The sequence below is a fragment of the Pongo abelii genome, chromosome 1, assembly GCF_028885655.2.
Source record: "Pongo abelii isolate AG06213 chromosome 1, NHGRI_mPonAbe1-v2.0_pri, whole genome shotgun sequence".
NCBI lineage: Eukaryota > Metazoa > Chordata > Mammalia > Primates > Hominidae > Pongo > Pongo abelii.
This window is the reverse complement of record NC_071985.2, coordinates 3,461,000-3,484,848: the sequence shown is the minus strand read 5'-3', so window position 1 is coordinate 3,484,848 and position 23,849 is coordinate 3,461,000. Positions and strand designations below refer to the sequence as shown.

At 45.6% G+C, this 23,849-nt stretch overlaps 1 protein-coding gene across 3 annotated transcripts in view; it reads left to right on the top strand.

Moving 5' to 3' along the window:
• The window catches only part of KIF26B (kinesin family member 26B), a 562,023-nt gene that overhangs the window by 451,790 nt on the left and 86,384 nt on the right, over positions 1-23,849 (top strand). For all 3 annotated transcript variants that reach the window (XM_024246431.3, XM_054560800.2, XM_054560801.2), the window contains 3 exons: positions 4,362-4,455; positions 5,974-6,236; positions 8,507-8,690. In XM_024246431.3, coding sequence (XP_024102199.2) covers positions 4,362-4,455; positions 5,974-6,236; positions 8,507-8,690 — 541 coding nt within the window. The remainder of the gene's footprint in view (positions 1-4,361; positions 4,456-5,973; positions 6,237-8,506; positions 8,691-23,849) is intronic.

Genomic DNA, 23,849 nt, shown 5'->3' with positions numbered 1-23,849 from the left:
GAGGCTGACATGCATCCTGCGGCCTGGCTCACTGGAGTGAAGGGGAAGAAGAGAGGCTCAGGGATAGGTGTTGTATTCGCTGAATTGCTGCCTTACAAATCACCCTAAAATTCAGCGCTTAACACAATAAGCATTTATCATTGCTCATCGGTCAGCTGAGCAGCTCTTCTGGTCCTAGATCAGCTCATTTTTATGTCTATGATCAGCTGTGGGTTTGGGCAGGCAGCTCTGTGGATCTTGGCTGGATATTAGCCAGGCAAAATAAAATCATCCTATATCACACCATAGGCACATGTCTTTGGGGGTTGGCTGGCTTTACACTGGTCTAGAATAGCCTTGACCAGGTCAGCTGGTCTCTCTTCCCCATTGTCTGTCATCATCCAGCAGGCTAGCTTGGGCTAGTTCTCAAGGCAGTATCCAGGACCCATGCATGCAGGTCTCTGGAGGCCTAAGCTCAGAATTGACCCAATATCACTTCTGCTGGATTCTACTGGCCCAGCTTCATGAGATGGAGAAGAGATTGCTTCTAATGATTGGACGAGCTCCAAGTCACATTGCAAGGTAGTTGCACCCAGGCTGCGGTGAAGAATTGGGGCCATTTTTATTAATCTACTATGAGCATAAATGGGAGGCTACTTGGGAACCCAGGGTACCAAGATTACTGAGCCATGGGCAGCCAATGAACTGCAGACCTCACCAGATGCTGCAACTAAAGCTTCTAGTAGATATCTGTTCTCCTTTGGATTCATCCTGGAGCTTTGGTGAAGATGGGCCTCTAAGTGGCACGAAACAGCACCTGTTCCTGCAGGGGGAGGGAGCAGGGACACACGAGTAGAACTGATTGCAGAAATGAATAACCCAGGTTATAGGATATAGTTGCCTACTTCGCCTGGAGTTTGCATCTTTCTGGTAAGTTTCTAGTGCTTATCAAGATTTACATTAAACAGTGTATAGGATAATAACTAATAACCTATAGCAGAACCTGATGACAACAGTGCGAATAGTTACCATTTGCAGCCTCTGTGAATTTCCTCCAGGCTGCATCTGAGTAGAGGAGATGGCGATGTTCTCACGGGCTCCTATATTACACCGTGGGCCCACAGCACGTTACAGGCTCCATTCATTAAGAAGTTGAGCATGTGGTTTCCCCAAAGAGTTTTACCCAAGAAGACAAAGTACTTTATGAATAAGTTCTATGGTTTCTCTCTTTATTACATTTTTTGTGTGGCATGCCACCCAATGGGCTCAGTAATTTAAACCTGACATTGGGTCTAATAAATGGCCTACAAATAATTTCATTAACACAGTTGAAACTTTTCAGAAGCAAATCTCCACAAGTTGTAAGAATTCCAAAGCAAACCCTAAATTAAGCATGGACTATTAATGAGTTTTAGATTTATTCCAGAAAAAGGGTCCATTTTAATTGCTAGTCTTTGTTTATATTTCACACTTGGCTGCAGAGCTCAGTATGCTCAATATTGGAGTTGCGCTCATTTCAGAATGCCTTACTTTCATTCAAATGTCCAATGTTATAATAAATTACATGTCTATAAATTTGCAGTTTTCAAGACATTTCATAGACATTAATGCATTTGACTCTTCCTAGAATTCAGTGGGGTAGGAAGGGAGGTATTGATGTTTTCATGTGACACACACGGAAACCGAGACTCAAAGATGAAGCCACTTGTTCAAAGTCGCTTTCCCGAGCAGACGTCCTTCCTCGATTCCCCCCATTAACCTCTCTGGATCCTGCTCGGTATGGTATTGTATCTTTGACCTCCCGCCATTTTATCCAATATTTCCTAGCAGTGTGGCCTCAGGTGAGTCACTCAACCTCTCTGGGCCTCAGTGTGAGGACCCCGACCACAGTGTTCCTCCTCAGGCCCTGTGAGTCATCGAGTTGACACACAGGAGGTGCTCACAGCAGAGCCGGGAACACAGCAAGTGCTCAATAAATGTGGCTATTTTTACTGTTATCACTGTCAATATTAGCAGCACGCTGCTGGCCAGGGCAAACTCAGCCCCACAGGGTGGGCACCCCTGGAGCCCCCAAGCCTGAAAGGAGGGAGTGTGCGGAGTAGGCCTGTGCTCTCCAGTCCTGATTTGCAGCCTGGGAAGCCGCAGCCGCCATGGTGACCCGGGCAGTTAGAAATTGTGCTTTCTCTTAGTTTCTAAGGAAATCAGCTTCCTGAAGCTAAGCAATGATGAGAACAGTCCTGGTTCTTGGTTGCCTTTGAGAACCATCCATACGACCCTTCGGTGGCTTCGGCAGTCGCTGGCTGCCCCTGTTGGGACATGTCTCTGCTGGGACACACCCCTGCTGGAGAACCTGGACTTGTGGGCAGGCAGAGGCTTCCTGCAGACCTGGCCCTGCGCATTGGGGCTGTGCTCGAGAAGGCTGCATGCCTCTCCAGGTCCCAGGGGAAGCAGCAAGGGGCCTCCGGGGCCCCTGTCAGCTCTTAACACACACCAGATGGACAGCCCACTGAACACTCTCTTCTCAGTGGAGAGCCGGGCGGGAACTGTGCCGGGGGATGCGCCCCAACTCTGCACAGCAGGTCTCCTCTCGCCCCTGGCCTCTGCACGGGTGACTCAGTGTGGTCCACACACAGCCAACATTCTCCCAGGTGGCTCAAGAATCAAATACAGCTCATTTTATGTATAGCTCAAGGTGATTTCTCAGCCTCCTGCCTCCCATCCCACTTTATGTCTGAAGAAGGCTTAGTCCATTGGGCAGCCTTCTGCCTGCTCTGCAGACACGCCTCTGGCAAATTCCATCAAGACGCTACTGCTTCTGTCTCAGGGTTAGCACTGGGCTCTCCTTGCCTAAGTCCTGGGGGGTTTGAAAGATCCTATGTGCCCCACAGCAGCCCTGTCCTGCCACCCCCTTTGGCCCAGGAGGAGCCCCCTGTCCCCCGCAGAGTTGCTGGGGACCACCCTGGAGCAAGTGACAGTTGTTGGACGTGTGGTTTTTCAATTTTAGTTTAGGAGAGAAAACTGATTTCCAAATACTTGGGTTCACTGTGCTGCTGAATAACAACATTCATGGCCCAGGTGCCCACCGGGAGGCACGCTGCCCCGGGGACTGCAAAGCCCCATGTTAGCACTGCCTCCCAGAGCTCCCACGAGCCCTGACTCCAGCCTCAAGACAGAAATGAAAGCAACAGGGCACAGCGAATAATGCCGTCTTCCTGCTTCTGTGGAAAGTCTCAGGTGCTAAACAGAGAAGGATGTTTCCCAGATCTCCAAGTTAGTCCACAAAACTGACTGAGCTCTGATGGCTTGCAGAGCTCTATATTAGTGGGTGTTCAGGGGAAATACAAAACATCATCGAGAGCCTGGTCCCTGTCTAGGATTTAATAATCAGATTGGAGACCAGACACACACACCAGGCCAAAGAACACCTACTAACATACCACGTGGTGACTGATATTCTATATGTTGAATGTATCTGTAGCAAAAGAAAGAAAAGGCAGGTTTTGAAAAGAGGAGGATTGGCTGGGCCCAGTGGCTTACGCCTGTAATCCCAGCACTTTGGGAGGCCAAGGCGGGTGGATCACCTGAGGTCAGGAGTTCGAGACCAGCCTGACCAACATGGTGAAATCCCCTCTCTACTAAAAAAATGAAAAAATTAGCCAGGCATGGTGGCACATGCCTGTAATCCCAGCTACTCGGGAGGCTGAGGCAAGAGAATCGCTTGAGCCCAGGAGGCGGAGGTTGCAGTGAGTCGAGATCGCGCCGTTGCACTCCAGCCTGGGCAACAAGACTGAAACTCTGTCTCAAAAAAAAAAAAAAAAAAATGAGGAAGATGTGAACTGAAAATGAAGAAAGAGATCAGGAGAGAAAGCACATATATATCACAAACCTCTTGCTTATGTGAGAACTACGATGTTTCTCAAGGTCTCACTTGTGAAATGGTGGGTCACCTTTTTCCCTCTCATAAGCCTGGCCTGTTTCATAAACTCTGTGTACACGTGTGTCAGCAGAGGGTGAGCGGAGAGTTTAAAGGCCTTATCTGGGAGCCTAGAATGGCAGATGAGGGAAGGGAATGAGGTTCGTGAGTACACTGTGCCCCCATTCCAGCCTGCTCCTGCCTGCTGTACAGACGCATTCGCTGAAATGTACCACGGAGTAGCAGGAGGGTGCTTTGCAGTTCACGTGCATAATGCTCAGGCTTGCAAAGGGCGGAAGGTCGCCAGGGCTTCTGAGCATCTCCAAAACTTCATGGCAGAGGCCAGCCCACCTGGGAACACAGTGACACTGGGACCCGAAGCCCCAGGAAGGTGGGCTCACTTTCGTTGTTAGTGGTGTCTCCGCTGCGAGGTCCATTCACGGCTCGTGTCTCTTCTTGTGTCTGACAGGCTGAAGTGTGTGCAGGCACCGTGGCAGAGGTGATCCAGTCTGTGGTCAACGGGGCAGATGGCTGCGTGTTCTGTTTCGGCCACGCCAAGCTGGGTTCGTGAGAGTGTCACTTTCTCATGCGGCTCCTTGGGCTCCCTGTCATCCCATGCATTCCTCTGTCTCCCTCCCAGAGTTCTCTGATGACAGGAAGGGCTGCGTTTCTCTTAGGTGCTGAGCTGAATAACCAATAACAAGTTATACGACGAACACCTATGTTGTTCATTGTAGGTGGACACCCATTCATGTAGGAAAGCCTTTACGTCCAAAAGATGGAAAGAGAAGTAGCAGGAGTGTTCCCACTTGGTCCAGGTCAGAGTCAAGCCCAGAAGGCAGGCAGGAAAATGTTCATTTCCTGAGCAGCCGCTGTTTGGGAAGCAGATAGGGCCCCTTGCACCACCCCGCCCATGAGGATGTGGGTTGGTGGTTGGACCCCTGTAAAAGCCAGAGGAGCAACCTCCAAGCAAAGCCCAGAGCCCAGGACGGGTCTGGGGAAAGCGGTGCACACCGTCGGGAACACTCCAGCACTGAAGCATCTGGGAAAGGAGGCAGCAGAGCCCCCAGCGAGGGGTTCATAAATCCCCCCACAGTCCCATCTTAATTCTGACCTGCGGCCATCTGCTCCGCAGGCCTTGCCCTTACACGCTTGATATGTTTAGTGAATTGAGGAGCTTCAAAAACTGTCCCTTGGCAGAGATTCCAACAGAGGCCTTGCTGGAGCTCACAGAGGCCAGTTCTCAGCCAGGACAGAAAGCCATTGCCTCTCTCTGCACTTCTGTCCTCCCCAGCCCTTCCTCTTGATCTTGATCTAAGCAGTGATCTGGATTTTAATAGAATTTGCTCATGCCATAAAAATATACACAGCATTTAACTTGAGACAGGATATAAAGTGTGAATATGTGGACTTAATCTGGGGGGTGACTATAAAAAGAATCATAATGATGATAAAAAACGCCTGCCTTCCCACTGTGTGTAAAGCAGTGCAGGAACTGGATAGCATGTGACATCTGGGGTCCTCCTCAAGGTACATTGGGATTTAATCTTGTCACATGTCTGGGCTCTTGCTTTGTTTTTTTTCTTTAAGAGATGGGCTCTCAGTTCCTGGGGCTGGAGTATAGTGGCATGCTCATAGATGACTGTAACCTCCATTTCCTGGGCTCAAGTGATCCTCTTGCCTCAGCTTCCCAAGTAGCTGGGGCCACAGGGATGCCCCACCACACCCAGATAATTTTTAAAAATTTTTCATAGAGGCAGGGTCTCAGTATGTTGCCCAGACTGGCCTGGAACTCCTGGCCTCAAGCAATCCTCCCATCTTGGGCCCCCCAAAGTGCTGAGATTACAGGCATGAGCCACTGAGCCCAGCCAGCATTCTTTATTATAGCCATTTAGTTATGAACACCAGAAAATGCCTTCTGTTGTTGTCAAATACTATTTCTCTCATCTTTTCGTTCCTTCTCTTCCCTTTTCCCCCCTTCCCCGTGCCTTTCCTCTATATCCTTGGCATGTATTTTGGAGACTCCGTGGAATGATGGCTGGACACTGAACCTGCTTTTCTTCCTTCCCTGGTTCTCCCAGGAAAATCCTACACCATGATCGGAAAGGACGATTCCATGCAGAACCTGGGCATCATTCCCTGTGCCATTTCTTGGCTCTTCAAGCTCATAAACGAACGCAAGGAAAAGACCGGCACCCGTTTCTCAGTCCGGGTTTCCGCCGTGGAAGTGTGGGGGAAGGAGGAGAACCTGCGGGACCTGCTGTCGGAGGTGGCCACGGGCAGCCTGCAGGATGGCCAGTCCCCGGGCGTGTACCTCTGTGAGGACCCCATCTGCGGCACGCAGGTGATTGCTTCTGAAGCCTGGCTCGCCCCTGGCTCCCTCCCCACCTCAGAGGCTGGGGCAGCTCCACCCATGAATCACTGAACCTGTAAACTCAGAGGCTTACGGGTGTTTACTTTAAAGTGGACTGGAACTTTACGGCCTGCAGCTGCGGGGCCATCTGCTTGCCCAGTCTAAATATTTGTACCTTGACTCTAATTGACAATGAGCAGGAACCACAATTGTTGTAGCATTTGGGGGAGAAATGGAATTCACTTTCTTTATGCCCCTTTCAAAAACAAAAAGTAACAATCTTTCTTTTGTTTAACAACAAACCGGAATATTTACTGCTCTGCACAAATAGCTAGAGCCATTACGGGGCTGTTTATGACTCTATAAACTGTGTTTCTGGCACCGGTTTACAGCCGGATTAGCAGTGCTGCAGGAAAAACTAATAACCACTTTCTAATTAGAACCATGATATAATTGCTAGAACTATGGAAGCCAAGAGAAGCTCCAGTTCACCATTTCAGGATGCTATGCCTGTTGGGAGGGTCTCTCCTTTGCTGTTTGACAATAGATGTAGGAATGACTCAGGAGCTGCAATTCATTCATATCCAGAATAATCAATCCTTCCAGTCTCTAACAGTAGGCTTTATTTTCCCGTGTTGTCAGATGCCTCCTTTTGTAGTTAGGTGTTCCGTTTGATAAGTACCTGCCTCTTCCCAACTGGGATTGTTTGCACAGGTGAGGGTACCTCCCGTGGCCTGTTACACTCGTTACTCAAACCTGACCATGCTCTTCCCCTGCTTAAAGCACCTCAGATCCTTCCATTTCCCTGAGTCCTCTTTCGTCTGCATCAGTCACCTTGAGGATTTGTTTAAACACTGATCGCTGGGCATTCCCCCCAGAGTTTCCAATTCAGTAGGTCTAGAGTAGAGCTCCAGAATGTGCATTTCCAACAAGTTCCCATGAGATGCTCATGCTGCCGGTCCAGGGATCACATGTTGGAAATCACTGTTCTGAGGCATCAAATGTGCAGAGACCACAGTATCTACACAGTGTCTGTGATGCAATCAGTAGGACCCGACCCACTGCTCCTGTTCCAGGCATTTTCTAGACATTCAAATATGCTTTCACCCCCATTCGCTTTTAGAACTTCATTGATGAAGTTCCACTAAGGGGTGAAAAATCTGGTTAAATGAAGGCTAAGAAAAAGAGGAAAAGACCAATATTCTCTTTAATTCTTGTTGAAAAATCTTTTAAATTCTTTGGTTTATTTTTCCATAGCGAGACAAAATTGTGAACACAAAAGAATCTCTCTTTGAAGTTTGAGGATTTTGATGGCCTCAGGTTCTAAATATTGGCTCTTAACGGTTCAAAATTATTTGCATAGTTAGAGTAGAAAATTGTCAGAATTTGTACCAACCTTAAGACATGTACTGCGAATTAGTTCTTTGAACAAATCCGAAACATGAGTTTCCTTTTCGCCCCAAAAAGAGGAGTGCTGGGTTAAATTCTGTTAATGTGATTGTTGTAATTCAGGTTTAAAATAATTGCCAAGTACTTTCATAAGATTTAGACGCATTACCCTGTGTGCTTTCTTTAATCAATTAATGAGTATGCCAGGAGCATGGATTCAGGAACTAAAGGTAAATAGATATCTCCTAAATTTAGATGAGACATTCAAGCATCGTGAGTGTTTGAGGGTGCCTTTTACACTGGCTTCTTATTTATAACTATGCTAGTAAATATGGCCTAAAATTGGCTTTAATTAAATAACTGCAAAATTAGGAGTCAAATGAAAGCTAACCAAGTTTTTTTACATCTTTGGGACACCGCTGCTATGACGTCTCAAATCACATTTTGCAACCTACCTGTCTCCAAACAATCTAATCTTTGGACTCAAGATGCAGTCACATCGCTCCTATTTTCTTAGGTAAATGGATAGCCAGGGGTGTTGGTTTGCCGCCTTCTGCAGAGATAAGCGTGAGCCATCTGCTCCCAGCTTTTCACACCCACTAGTTCCAGATTCTACTTAGATTGTAAAATAGGTAAAAACAGGTTTCATCCAATAAGTATGCTCAATATTAATTTTCAGAAACGAATTAATTAAGCTGAGAATTGCACATGAGCATAGCACCTCGTTCCAGAAGGGTTTTTGGCCTTAGAGAGGCACGTGGCTTTACTATACAGAATGCACAGCCAGCTGAATGGAGCCGGGGACACCCAGGCATGAGTGACAGCAAGCCCTCCTCAGCCTGCAGCCTCACCTCTTGGCTTCTGTCTTCCAGCTGCAGAACCAGAGCGAGCTGCGGGCCCCCACCGCAGAGAAGGCTGCCTTTTTCCTGGACGCCGCCATTGCCTCCCGCAGGAGCCACCAACAGGACTGTGATGAGGATGACCACCGCAATTCACACGTGTTCTTCACACTGCACATCTACCAGTACCGGATGGAGAAGAACGGGAGAGGGGGAAGTAAGTCGGCCACCCACCCTCCTGCCTCCTTAGCAGCTCTGGCCCCAGCCAGAAACCCCTTGGGCAACCATGACCTTTGTATGTGTGTGTGTGTGTGTGTGTGTGTGTGTGTGTGTGTGTGAGAGAGAGAGACAGGGTCTTGCTCTGTCACCCAGGCTGCAGTACAGTGGCACGACCACAGTTCACTGCAGCCTCAAACTCCTGGGCTCAAGTGATCCTCCTGCCTCAGTCTCCCAAGTAGCTGGGACCACAGGCTCATGCCACCACACCTAGCTATTTATTTATTTATTTTTGTAGAGATGGGACCTTGCTATGTTGCCCAGGCTGGTCTAGAACTCCCGGTCTTGAGATCCTCTTGCCTTGGACTCCCAAAGTGTTGGGATGAAAGGTATGAGCCACCATGCCTAGCTAAACTTGTCTTAATAGACTACAATACGCAGTTCAGTGATTCGTAATTCAAGATAATTATAGTATCTGGGCTGAGGTTCGCTTTTGAACTGTCCAGGGAAAGGAGTTTGCTTTGGTAAAGGTAATTTACCAATGTCGTTGCCATGAGAATGTGAGAGGTCAAACTTACAAAAAGAAAACAACTGCCTAACAGTATCTTTTTGTTCACAGACCCCAAAAATGCTCATCAAGAAAGATCAACAGGTATCCACCCAAGCACTCAGCAGTGTGTTATTATCATTAGCTTGAGGCCACTGTATGGGCCATATTTTTTTAAATAGCATAGAAATCAGACTTTTGAATAACTACCCAGACCCTGGCTGCCTCCCTCAAATCATCAGTGAAGGTTTACTGTCAAAACCCAGGCACGGTGCCTGCTCTTCGAGTGAGCTGCCCTACCAGGAACCCAACGCCGTGCCCTTACAGACCCATCTTGGCTGTGTTTCCAAAGTCAGCCCGGGCTGGGGCGCAATTCTCTGCCCTCTGTCAAGCAGTGTTTACTGTATGCCCGAAAGAGTTGAGCACCAGATCAGCTCAGTGTCTCCAGTGGGGATCCTGGACCGGGGCAAAGTGGTCTATTGATTTCACTGGGTTCCTAAGGCAGGTTGTGGGCAACGGGGCTGCTGGGCTGGCCGGGCAGTGGCTTCCGTGGTTCCTCCATGTCCCGCTCCGTGGGGCTTTCAATACACAGGCAACTAACTGGCTCCCAGCGCTTTCTGCACGGTTGTCTCAAAGACACTGGATGCCAGAAAAACAATCAGAAAACTGAGTTAAGAGTCTAACCCTGGACTGGAAATTGTAAAGCTCATTGACTAAAGCAGAGACAGTCCACAAAGCTGTTCTAGATGAAGCCTAGAATTAAGTAGGACCAGGCACGGTGGCTCACACCTGTAATCTCAGCACTTTGGAAGGCCGCGGCGGGTGGATCACTTGAGGTCAGGAGTTTGAGACAAGCCTGGCCAACATAGAGAAACCTCGTCTCTACTAAAAATAAAAAAAAATTAGCCGGGCGTGGTGGCACACACCTCCCAGCTAGTTGGGAGTCTGAGGCAGGAGAATTACTTGAACCCAGGAGGCGGAGGTTGCAATGAGCCCAGATCGTGCCACTGCACTCCAGCCTGGGCGCTCTGTCTCAGAAAATAAAAATAAAAGGACATCCAGCTGGGATCTACGGACAGGCTCCCCCTGATTTCTCCCTAAGCCTCCTCGTGGTTCAAAAGACCTGGACAACACTACTCCTGGGGAGAGAGCTCTTGCGGGCTTCTGTTGCCTCCAGGCAAAAGCTCCTCCCTTCCCCCACCTCAGTGCCTCTCTTCCTACTCCTTAGTTACTGTTGTTAAAATCCAGGTTTATTGCAGTATCATGTACATTCACAAAAACATCACTTTTATGTGTCTTTAGATGAGTTTTGGCCAACCTATACAGTCATGTAGCCACCACCATTATCAAAATAGAGCACGAGGCTGAAGTTCCCTCTTGCCCTTTGTCCCTTCCCCTGACCTCTAGCCCCTGGCAACCACGGATCTGATTGTTGTCCTGGTTTTGCGTTTATCCAGGATATTGTGGGAATGGACTCGTGTGGCCCGGACGTGGCCTTTTGTGTCTGGCTTCTTTCACGTAGCGTAACGCATTTGAGATTCCCCCGTGCTGCAGCACGCGTCTCTTGTTTGTTCTGGTTCCTGCTGCCTGCTCTGCCTGCTCCTTTAGTTTTTTTGTTTGTTTGAGATGAAGTCTCACTCACTCTGTTGCCCAGGCTGGAGTGCAGTGGCGCGATCTCGGCTCACTGCAACCTCTGCCTCCCGGGTTCAAGCAATTCTCCTGCCTCAGCCTCCGGAGTAGCTGGGAATACAGGTGCCCACCACCATGTCTGGCTAATTTTTGTACTTTAACTAGAGATGGAGTTTCATCATATTGGCCAGCATGGTCTCGAGCTCCTGACCTCATGATCCACCCACCTCAGCTTCCCAAAGTGTTGGGATTACAGGTGTGAGCCACCGCACCCCGCCTCTCCTTTGGTTTTGACTGGGCCTGGAGGCTTGGCTCCTACCCTACCACCAGGACAGAACGAAAATATCCACAGCTGGGGCTGGAGTTCCTCTAACTGGGGCTGCTTTTTATGGCTCTGAAAATCAGCCCTGAGCTGCCTCCAGTGGCTGCTGTGAAGAACCTAGAGGTTCCGGTCCTCACTTGCAGCGGGCCGGGCGCCCCAGGGAGGTGGCCCATTAGCTCGAGGGCAGCTCTCTCAACAGCCCATGATGGTGAGCAAAGTCTCACTGGAGAGGAGCCGAGGATAGTGAACGGGAATCTCTCGGGAGATGTATTCTTGGTAACAGGCTCACACCATGTAGAGCGCTTCCGTTTAGAATCACGTTCTTAAAGAAGGAAACAGCGACTCGGATAGGGATGAGAAGATCCAGACCTTTAAAATTGACAGCACAATTGTATCCACATTTCTCCTGACTGTGTGGGAGTTGGCCTCGAACCCTGCCCTCACTGTTTTCTCCTGGGTAGTGTCTTCGCCCTGTCAATGTAAGAGTCTGACAAATGTTTAGTTTATTACTTTAAGCAGCTGTCAGTAATCATCATCATCAGAGCCTGCAGTACTTTCTTGTACTTTCAGCAAAGAGTGACTCGCAAAACATCTAACTCTTGAGCCAAATGACTCCCAAATGGCACTGATCAGAAAAACTTGGGAGATGGGATTATCTCCTTCCAGGTTTCAAACCAAACTGAGGACAACTCTGTTTTCGGTTTTGTACTTTTTTTCTTTTTTGAGGTTCTGCTTTCAATTTGGAATCTGAAAGTAGGGAGAAATCTTGAAAACAAGGAAACAGTTCATTAAATGACTTCAAATATAGGAACCTGAAATTCAGCTTCCACAAAAGTTTAGGCCAAGACATTCCCTAAATCCAGTGATCCACCCCAAATCAGTACCTAAGGAATCCCGCACACTTATTTAATAGCCAGCTCATCTTCTTCCTATTTTTAAATTGTGAAAGAGAATTGCTTTTAAATAATGCATTCAGGTTAAAAGAAAGGGCAAATACCATGACTGGTTTCCAAAATCTCTGTTAGGTCCTTCCTAATCTAATGTTTCAGTAGATGAGGACAAAGAAGGGGAAGGAGTCCAGGGGTCGTGGGATCGGCAGACATGGGGGACATCTCTTTCCTCCCGAGGGGAATGGATTCAGGCCAGAATGCACACGGCCTCCCCGCCTGGGACTCGCTTGACTTCAGTGAATTTATAACTGTTTAAAATATAATGAGGAGATTTGGAGCGTTGTTTAAAATGGAAATTTTGTTTACTTACATATAAGTAATAATCCGTGTGGACCTGGCAGCCAGAACTCAATTAGGGGAAAGTTTATTAATTAGTCACCCTGCAGGGAAGCCATTAGAAGAGATCTCTGCCACAAGAACTAAATAGACTGTGTGTGCGCATCTGAATCTCATACACACACATGCATTTTACACATTTTACACACAAATGCATTTTACACATATAAGTAGACAGACAAAAAAATGTTTTAAACATTTCCAGTCAAAATAGAAAAGTCTTTGTTGGTGTATCCCTGTTTTGCAGATAGCACTAGGTTAAGCTTAAAATATCTCCCTGTTTAAAAGGTCATTGGAATTAGTGGGACTGGTCCTTCAGCATCATGGAGGCCTTCCTCTGCTTTGCGAAGCTACATCTGTAATAGCTTGAGAGCCTCCTTGGGAATCCCAGCACTGGGAAACAGACGCTGAAGCCCTACTGATCAGAGAGCTGCTTCTCGTAACGATGCGTGTACTAGGCACCTAAAACAAGGTGGTGCTTGGGACCAGAAGTGTTTCAGATTTCAGATTGTTTTCAGATTTTGGAATATTTGCATATGTAATGATACCTTGGGAATGGGACCCAAATCTAAATACAGATTTCATGTATGTTTCATATATGCCTTATAGACATAGCCTGAAGGTAACTTTATACAGTATCTTCAATAATTTTGTGCATGAAACAAAGTTTTTACTGCATTTTGACTGCAACCCCTCACGAGGTCAGGTGTGGAATTTTCCCCTTGTGGCATCATATTGGCCTTCAAAAAGTTTGAGATTCTTGGAGTATTTTGGATTTCAGATTTTTTGGGTTAGGGATGCTCAGCGTGGACTAGTGATACTTCAGGGTAATGCGCTAATGATAGAGATCTCACCTGTCCTGTTGACAAAGATAATTTTAAAAGCCCCACTTTTATTGAGTAATCTAAGCATGCAAGCAACTGTTGCTCAACATCCAGAATGACACCAGGTCCCTGATTTGTTCATTCACTTTATTGCCTCTGTGGGGAGGATTAGGGGGCTTTGCAGGCTGAGCTGCTGTGTGCGCACGCAAACAAATGTATGTGCACATGGGCACACATCTGTGCTACACTCATCTGTCTACACATCTCATCAGACTCTTTAATCTGTTTTTTGTTTGTTTGTTTGTTTGTTTTTAACACTGAGTCTCGCACTGTCACCCAGGCTGGAGTGCAGTGGCGCAATCTCAGCTCACTTCAACCTCCACCTCCTGGGTTCCCCGCGATTCTCCTGCCTCAGCCTCCCGAGTAGCTGGGATTACAGGCGTCCACCACAACACCTGGCTAATTTTTGTGTTTTTAGTAGAGACGGGTTTTCACCATGTTGGTCACATTGGTCTTGAACTCCTGACCTCAAGTGATCTACCCACCTCGGCCTCCCAAAGTGCTGGGATTACCACACCCAGCCTAATCTGTCTTCTTTTGACAACGCAAATGTTTTCTTTCCATGTCGTGGAGTGACTTAAATCAACTAATGCTGTATTTAGGGCTGTGTGGTGGATATGACTCTGGAGATCCACTCTTTGGGTGGCAGATGTGGGAAAAGAGGCCTAGGAAAGAACCTTGCTTCTAATGGAGGTAGAGCCAGTCCCCTGCTGTCCCCAGCAGCAAAGCCCTGTGCAGCAAGGATGTCCACACACTGCAGGACTCTCATCTCCCGCTTGGTCAATAATGAAGTGGCAGTTTCATCTTTTTAGGTTTTTGTAATCTATATGTTTTTAAATGTTGGCCAAGAGACACTTTTCTGAAGAGTGCAGCCTGGAATTCCCATCACCGCATCCGTTTCTAATCTCAAGCCTCCTGGCAGCTCTCAGCAGGTAACTGGCATCCTAGTCAATGAGAAGACAGAGCTGACCTGGTGCATTCCTCAACTTCTCTCCTTTTGGTTTCATAGTCTCCTGGTCCCTTTACCTCAGTTTCCTCCCTGCTCCTTCCCACAGGCCTGCTGCTCCCGTCTCCTGGCATTCTTCCTCCTGCCCCTTCTGCCTTTTCTGGGACCTCACCAATTGGGACCCCGTCAGTGGTCTTTTCATGCTTATGTTTTTAGCCTTTCCTCCCACCAAAGTCAGGATTACAGAAGAAAGAGAAGGAGGCAGGGAGGGAGGGAAAAGGAAAGGAAAGGAACCACAACAGCATCTTGCTTCTGCCACGCTCCTCTCTAATCGCCTCCTCCACAAAGACATCAGATTCCCCCTATTTGTAATGTCTTCTTTGAATTTCAGCAGTGTGGGGGATGTTACGCTTTTGCCTTACTCCGCCTTATATTTTGGCTGTTTGTGAGCTTGTCCAAGCCCTATTGGACTATAGGTTCCTTGAGACAGAGTGCCATAGTGCTAGGGCTGTGTCCGCTGCGTGCTGTTTGTGAGCTTGTCCAAGCCCTATTAGACTATAGGTTCCTTGAGACAGAGTGCCACAGTGCTGGGGCTGTGTCCGCTGCGTGCTGTTTGTGAGCTTGTCCAAGTCCTATTAGACTATAGGTTCCTTGAGACAGAGTGCCACAGTGCTGGGGCTGTGTCCGCTGCGTGCTGTTTGTGAGCTTGTCCAAGCCCTATTAGACTATAGGTTCCTTGAGACAGAGTGCCACAGTGCTGGGGCTGTGTCCGCTGCGTCAGTGTCCAAGCCCTATTAGATTATAGGTTCCTTGAGACAGAGTGCCACAGTGCTGGGGCTGTGTCCGCTGCGTCAGTGTCCAAGCCCTATTAGATTATAGGTTCCTTGAGACAGAGTGCCACAGTGCTGGGGCTGTCCGCTGCGTGCTGTTTGTGAGCTTGTCCAAGCCCTATTGGACTATAGGTTCCTTGAGACAGAGTGCCACAGTGCTGGGGCTGTGTCTGCTGCGTCAGTGTCCAAGCCCTATTAGATTATAGGTTCCTTGAGACAGAGTGCCACAGTGCTGGGGCTGTGTCCGCTGCGTCAGTGTCCAAGCCCTATTAGATTATAGGTTCCTTGAGACAGAGTGCCACAGTGCTGGGGCTGTCCGCTGCGTGCTGTTTGTGAGCTTGTCCAAGCCCTGTTAGACTATAGGTTCCTTGAGACAGAGTGCCACAGTGCTGGGGCTGTGTCCGCTGCGTGCTGTTTGTGAGCTTGTCCAAGCCCTATTAGACTATAGGTTCCTTGAGACAGAGTGCCACAGTGCTGGGGCTGTGTCCGCTGCATGCTGTTTGTGAGCTTGTCCAAGCCCTATTAGACTATAGGTTCCTTGAGACAGAGTGCCACAGTGCTGGGGCTGTGTCTGCTGCGTCAGTGTCCAAGCCCTATTAGACTGTAGGTTCCTTGAGACAGAGTGCCACAGTGCTGGGGCTGTGTCCGCTGCATGCTGTTTGTGAGCTTGTCCAAGCCCTGTTAGACTATAGGTTCCTTGAGACAGAGTGCCACAGTGCTGGGGCTGTGTCCGCTGCGTGCTGTTTGTGAGCTTGTCCAAGCCCTATTAGACTATAGGTTCCTTGAGACAGAGTGCCACAGTGCTGGGGCTGTGTCCGCTGCATGCTGTTTGTGAGCTTGTCCAAGCCCTATTAGACTGTAGGTTCCTTGAGACAGAGTGCCACAGTGCTGGGGCTATGTCCGCTGCGTCAGTGCTCAGGTCTCCTTTGTCCAAATGGAATGTGTGCTGTGGTTTTAAAAATGAATCTCTGCTCTCGAACTCCTGACCTCAGGTGATCCACCCACCTTGGCCAGCCTGGCCAACATGGTGAAACCCCCTCTCTACTAAAAATAGAAAAATTAGCCAGGCATGGTGGCAAGTGCCTGTAATCCCAGCTACTTGGGAGGCTGAGGCAGGAAAATTGCTTGAACTCAGGAGTCAGAGGTTGCAGGGTTGCAGTGAGCCAAGATCGTGCCACTGCACTCCAAAAAAAAAAAAAAAAAGAGAGAATCTCTAGGCTGGGCATGGTGGCTCACGCCGTAATCCCAGCACTTTGGGAGGCTGAGGCCGGTGGATCACTTGAGGTCAGGAGTTCAAGACCAGCCTGGCCAACATGGTGAAACCTCGTCTCTACTAAAAATACAAAAATTAGCCGGGCATGGTGGTGGGCGCCTGTAGTCCCAGCTACTCGGGAGGCTGAGGCAGGAGAATCACTTGAACCTGGGAGGCGGAGCTTGCAGTGAGCTGAGATCACACCACTGCACTCCAGCCTGGATGACAGGGCAAGACTCCATCTCAAAAACAAAAAATGAAAAATAAAATAAAAATTAATCTCTGTGTTATCTAGTAGAGCTGTGATTCGGAAAGAGTAAGACCACCCAACTACCTTTCACGTAAGCAGTTGGTATTAGGTCAGAGAAGCCTCATAACGCAACACAGTCAGGAGGCGGTCAGCTGACTGGGCAAGTATGTTAGAGGGGGAATTATAGAAAATGATATATTCATGTCATAAATATGTTATCTGAACTTAAATAATACAAATGCATTTTTATTCATTGATCTTACAAACCACAAAGGGCCAAGACTCTATCTTTGAGTTTTCAATTCAAAATTTGACTTCCACGAACCACATTCATATTAACAGTTCAGTTTTCGCTTTAAATTTCTTCAAAGAGATTTAAGAGCTTAAAAAACACTTTACAACCAACTGGGTATAGACTTTTTCTAGGTTCTTACAATATTTTCCACTCTGTAATTCCTCATTCACACCAAATTCAACATCTTTATAAAAACTTTTTTTTTTTTTTTTTTTTTTTTGAGACAGGGTCTCACTCTGTCACCCAGGCTGAAGTGCAGTGGTGCTTTCTTGGCTCACTGCAACCTCTGCCTCCCAGGCTCAAGTGATCCTCCCACTTCAGCCTCCCACGTAGCTGAGGCTACAGGTGTGCACCACCATGCCTGGCTAATAGTTTATACTTTTTTGTAGAGATGGGGTTTCACCATTTGCCCAGGCTGCTCTCAAACTCCTGAGCTCAGGTGATCCACCTGCCTTGGCCTCCCAGGGTACTGGGATTACAGGTGTGAGCCATGGCACCCGTCCAAAAAATCCTCATTTTTTTTTTTATCACATCTTTTCAAAGCATTGAGTTGAGTTTTTATAAAAAACATTAACTGTCTTTACAAAATCATTTCATTGGCTTATACGGTATTTTATGTTTTTATTTAAAATACCAAGTGGCAGAAACCGATTTAGGAGGAAAAACAGCTGACCTATTAAGAACTATGCAGCTGATTCTTTTTGGAGCAAAAGTGTACAAACTAGACCACAGCCTCCACTAACCACGAGCCCTCAGCGTGCTGTGGGCGTCAGGCAGCACTTCTTATGCAGGTGACCCAGAGCATTGCTTAACCTGGCCAGGTGGTAAGGCAGTGGCTCCCAAACTTAGCTGCACATTAGACTCACCTGGAGGGCTTTTAAAGGCATCCCAGTGTGCGTGCTGCCTTCCAGCCTAATTAAATTAGAAAGGCTGGGAGTGGGAACCAGACATCCATACTTCTTGAAAGATTCCAGGGTGATTCCAATGTGCGCAAGGTTTGGGAGGAACTACTACGGTGCAGGAAGGTGAGTTAAAAGAGCTTCTGCATGCTTTCTGGTTAGCTTCGGATTTTCATCTTAGATTTCGCATTAATTTTCTATGAGATCTTGGGTGATTTATTTAACTTCTAGGAGCCTCAGTTTCCTTATATGTAAAATGGGGCTAATTTCTGCATTGTGGGATATTATAGGAATTAAGTGATATAAGGAGAATTTAGGATCTCCTGCTACCTTCCAGGTGCTTAATAAAGTGTGGCTCAGGCATAGGCGACGTTATTATATTGTTTCCTGTGGGTAGAATAAGGCATGTGGGTAATTTGGTTTGGTCAAAGTCTAGACTTAAAATATTGCATATTAGAATATAACTAAAGGATTACTCAAGGCAGACTGAGTTATGTTCCTTTAACCCTGCAGTCTTGACCTCAAAATCTGGAAAGTCAGTGAGGAACCTGCTTCTTACCTGCTATTAATTATCCCCTATTGTGTTCATTTGCTATGTAACTATACTTTCTCCCCAGCCACTGGAAGTGATGTAAATTCTTGATAATAGCAAATGGCCTGTGCTCACTCACCTTGCACTATTTCAAGTTAAGCACCATGTGTGAAATTCAGAATTCTGTGTCTACGGGAACTCCAGTGGGTATAGAGCAGAGAGTAGATTTTCCATTGTCTAAATGTGACTCTTACTTTGAGTCACGCAGGTATAATTATAGGTATTTTGTAATATCCTCAGCACAGTCTAAACTGTGCCTTTTGTTCTCGTGTTCTGTTTTACTACATGTACATTATACATTTTATTCCATTACATCAAATGGACTATTAGAGTCAGAATTGGTCCCTGTCTTTGCCCTTTAATCTGTGGTGCATGTGGAATATCTGAGCTTCTCCTTTCTATATAATTAGGCTGCAAAACAGATGATTTTTTGCTTTAAAAATAACTATTTCCCTAGCGTGCTGCTGTGACCCAAGCTTGCAGGGTACAAAATAGCATAAAACAGAAGTGACACATTATATCTTCCCCTTAAAGGGATTTTACTGGGGATAGTTGAAGAGAAACAAAATATAACATCCTTAATGTAAAAAGTTCTTTGCCATAGATGTGCCAGTAGCTGGAGAGCTGGAATTGCAATGCTTTCTGTAAATATTTCTCACCTTTTTTTCTCAGTACTAGATATCGGAATTTGAGGGTAGGAAGGGGTGGAGGCACATTAGCCTTAGGACAGTGGTTGCCGAATATTTTCATCCTACAGCACGAGCAGTGCCGCATCAGCCCTGTCCTTCGGGCTCTTCTGCAGAGGTGTGGACGCCCAGATCCCTCCCATGCACCCCGAGTGCCACCTGCAATGGTCCAGACACACGCGGGTCCCACACGCTCTGCTAGCTTTTTGTACCAACACCTTTCAAGCTTGCCCCAAATTACTTGGCCTCCACAACAGCTTTGGGAAGTTTCCATCTCTGCCTTTGCCATTTTCCTTCTGTGCAGAGTGGGGAAAGGCAGACGGAGGAGTTGCTGTCCTGGCAGTAACAGGAGGCAGGCCAGGTATGAGGCTGTGAGCTGGGCCGCCTGGAAAGATAGGGGTCCAGAGGCCTGGAGGAGCAGCATTCCGCTGCTGCCTGGGATTGAGGCGGGGGGAAGGGAGACAGCCAAGGAGTGGGTGATGTGCCCAGAAACACGCCACTCTGGAAGAGGGGCCTGGGGCAAAAAGGCGGCGTTCTCCGGCTGCCTCATGGAACTGATGGACGCCACAGGATATAGTTGTGAGCTCAGGTCTTGCAGTCAGGCAGTCTGTGGTTTGAATCCTAGCTCTACTACTGGCCGCAGGATCGTGAGCAAGTTTTTTTTTTTTTAACAACTTTAATGAGATATACCTGAGCTACAATAAACTGTACATATTAAATCATATAACTTGATGTTTTATCGTATGTATATGCCCATGAAACCATCCTCAATCAAGATAATGAACATATTCTTCACCCCCAAAAGTTTCCTCGGGAGCCCTGCAATCCCTGCCTCCAGCTCCTCTTCCTTCCTGTCTCCAGACCCAGGAGCCACTGAACTACTTTCAGTTTCTAGGCATTAGTGTGGATTTCCTAGAATTTTATATAAAAGGAAACATATCTTGCAGACGGTACTCTTGTGTGTGGCTTCTTTCACTTAGCATAATGATTTTGAGATGTAATCATTTCATTGCCTGTATCAATAGTTCATTTATTTATATTTCTGCATAATGGTACACTGTCCAGATATACCACAGTTGGCCGATCCATTCGTCTCCTGATGGACATTTGTGTTGTTTCCAGTTTGGGGATATTACAAATAAAAGTACTAAAGGTTGAGCATCCCTAATCTAAAAATTGGAAATCCGAGATGCTCCAAATCTGAAACTTTGTGAGCACCAAATGACATCACAAGTAGAAAATTCCACATCTGACCTCATGTGACAGGTCACAGGAAAAACTTTGTTTTGTGTACAAAATTATCAAAAATATTGTCTAAGATTATCTTCAGGCTGTGTATATAAGGTATATATGAAACATAAATGAATTTAATGTTTACATTGGGTCCTATTTCCAAGATATGTCATTAGATATATGCAAATACCCCAAAATCTCTGGTTCCAAGCATTTCAGATAAGGGATATTCAGCTTGTGTGAGCATACATGCACAAGTCTTTGTATGGTTATATGGTTTGGCTCTGTCCTCACCCAAATTTCATGTTGAATTGTAATTCCCAGTGTTGGGGGAGGGACTTGGTGGGAGGTGATTACATCATGAGGATGGATGTCCCCCATGCTGTTCTCATCATAGTGAGTTATGAGATCCGATGGTTTAAGAGTGTGTGGCACTTTCCCCCCTGCTCGCTCGCTCTCTCTCCTGCTCTGCCGTGGGAAGATGTGTCTTCCTTCGCTGTGAGTCAATGAAACCTATTTTCCTCATAAATTACCCAGTCTCAGGTAGTTATTTATAGCAGTATGAAAACAGTCTAATATATATATGGACATATATTTTCTTTCCTTTGGGGTAAATACCTATAATAAAACTGGAATCTTATCAATGTCTGGGAATATTTGAAGAAAAAAAAAGAAAAACTGGAATGGCTGTACCATATAGTAGATGTTTAACTTTTTAAGAAATTTCTCAGCTGTTTCCCAAAGTGCTTGTACTATTTTATATGGGGAGTTCCCGTTCCTCCACACCCCCACCAACATTTGGTGTGGTCAGTCTTTTAAGTTTTGCCTGTTTACATAGTAGGTTTGTAGTAGTATCTTGTTGTGGTTTTAGTTTGCACTTCGCTACTGACTAATGATGCCAAGCATCCTTCCACACGCCCATTCGGCATCCATACCTCTTCTTTGGTGAAATGTCCCTTCAAATCTTCTGTCCTTTTAAAAATTGTTTTTAAAGTTTTCAATATATTCTGGATGCAAATCCTTTATAAGATATATTATTTGCAAATATTTTCTCTCAGTCTGTGGCTTCTCTCTTCATTCTCAACAGCGTCTTTTGAAAAACAAATACTCATTTTCTTATGAAGTCCAATTTATATGTTCTTTTATGAATCAGGTTTTTGCTGTCATATCTAAGAAATCTTTGCCTAACCCAAGGCCAAAAAGGTTTCTTCTTATGCCTCCTCTAGAAGTTTTATAATTTTAGGCTTCAAATTTAGGTCTTTGATCAATTTTTAGTTAATTTTTGTATATTTTGCAAGGTATGGACTCAAGTAGTTTTTTTCAGGGGGAGGGAGGTTAGGTGTTTTTTTTGTGTGTGTGTATGAATATAGTATCCAAAATTTCCAGTATCATTTGTTGTAAAAAGCTATTATTTCTCTACTAAATTACCTTTGTCAAGGATTAGTTGGCCATATTTATGTGCATCTATTTCTAGACTCTGTTCTGTTCCATTGATCTATTTGTCTATCTTTACACCAATACCACACTGTTTTGATTACGGTGGATGTATAATAGGTCTTAAAATTTGGTAATGTTAACCTTCCAACTTTGTTCTTATTTTTTAAAGTTGTTTTGGCTATTCAGTGTATTTGGCATTTCCATACAAATTTTAGAGTTGCTTTCTAAATGGATTATGTAGAAAGAATTTCTATCAAAGAAGTCTACCAGGATTCTGATTGGGATTGCACTGAAGCTATAGCAACTTGGAGATGATTGACCTCTTCACAGTATTGAGTGTTCTGACCCAGAAGCACAGTATCTCTCTCTAGTTTAGGTTTTTATTAGTTCCCTTCAGTAATTTTTTAAAGTAGGAAAAAACAATTATTTAAAACTGTCTTTCTTTTATATTGATATATAATTACACATATTTATGGGTGATATTTTGATGCATGCATCCAATATGTAATGATCAATCAGGGAATTTAGAAGATTCATCACCTCAGTTATCATTTCTTTGTGTTGGGAACATTTCATTATTTTCTTCTAGCTATTTGAAAATATACAATAAATTATTGTTAACTATAGTCTCCTACTGTGCTATCAAACACTACCACTTCCTTTTATGTAACTGTGTATTTGTAACTGTTAACCCATCTCTTTCATCCTCCTCCCCTGGCACCCCATGCCCCGCCCGTCCCCCCACACACATATTCTTCCCAGCCTCTGGTATCTACCATTCTACTCTCTACCTGTGTGAGATCAACTTTTTAAGCTCCCACATGTGAGTGAGAACATGCAATATTTGTCTTTCTGTGCCTGGCTTCTTTGACTTAACATAATGACATCCAGTTCCATCCATTTTGCTACAAATGACAGGATTTGAGTTTTTGTATAACTACTAGTATTCCATTGTGTATATAGAGCACACTTTGCTACAAATAACAGGATTTGAGTTTTTGTATAACTGCTAGTATTCCATTGTGTATATAGAGCACATTTGCTTGGTCCTGTTCCATTCATCCATCCATTGTTGGACACTTAGGTTGATTCTGTATCTTGGCTATTGCGAATAGAGCTGTAATAAATATAGAGGTACAGGTATCCCTTTGATATACTGATTTCTTTTCCTTTGGACAAACACCCAGTAGTGGGATTGCTAGATCATATGGTAGTTCTATTTTTCGTTTTTTTTTGAGAAGCATCTATACTGTTTGCTATACTGGCTGTACTAATTTACATTCCCACCAACAGTGTGTAAGAGTTCCCTTTACTATGCATCTTCACTAGATTTCATGGTGGGTTTTTTTTTTTCTGTCTTTCTAATAACAGCCATTCTGACTGGGGTGAAATTATATCTCATTGTGGTTTTGATTTGCACATCCCTGATGATTAGGGACATTGAACATTTTTTCACATACCTGGTTGCCATGTGTATGTCTTCTTTTGAGAAATGTCTATTCAGATCCTTTGCCCAATTTTTAATGGATTTGTCTGGGTTTTTTGCTGTTTTGAGTTCCCTGGATATTAATTCCTTGTTGAATGAACAGCTTGCAAATATTTTTTTTCCATTCTGCAGGTGTCTCTTCACTCTGTTGATTGTTTCCTTAGCTGTGCAGAATGTTTTTAGTTTAACATACTCCAATCTTTCTAATTTTGGTTTTCTTACTTGTGCTTTCAAAGTCTTAGCCATAAAATCTTTGCCTGGACCAGTGTCCCAAAGCATTTCCCTTATGTTTTCATCTGGTAGATTTAATGTTTTTGGCCTTAATATTTGAGCCTTTAATCAATTTTGAGTGGATTTTTATATATGGTAAGAGAATAGCTGTCTAGTTTCATCCTTCTGCTTATGGATATCTAGTTTCCCCAGCACCATTTATTAAAGGGGATATCCTTTCCCCCAATGCATGTTCTTGGTGCCTTTGTCAAAAATGAGTTGGCTGTAAATAGATAGATTTATCTGTAGGTTCTCTATTGTGTCCCATTTGTCTATGTGTCTTTTTATGTCAATACCAGCCTGTTTTATGTTATGG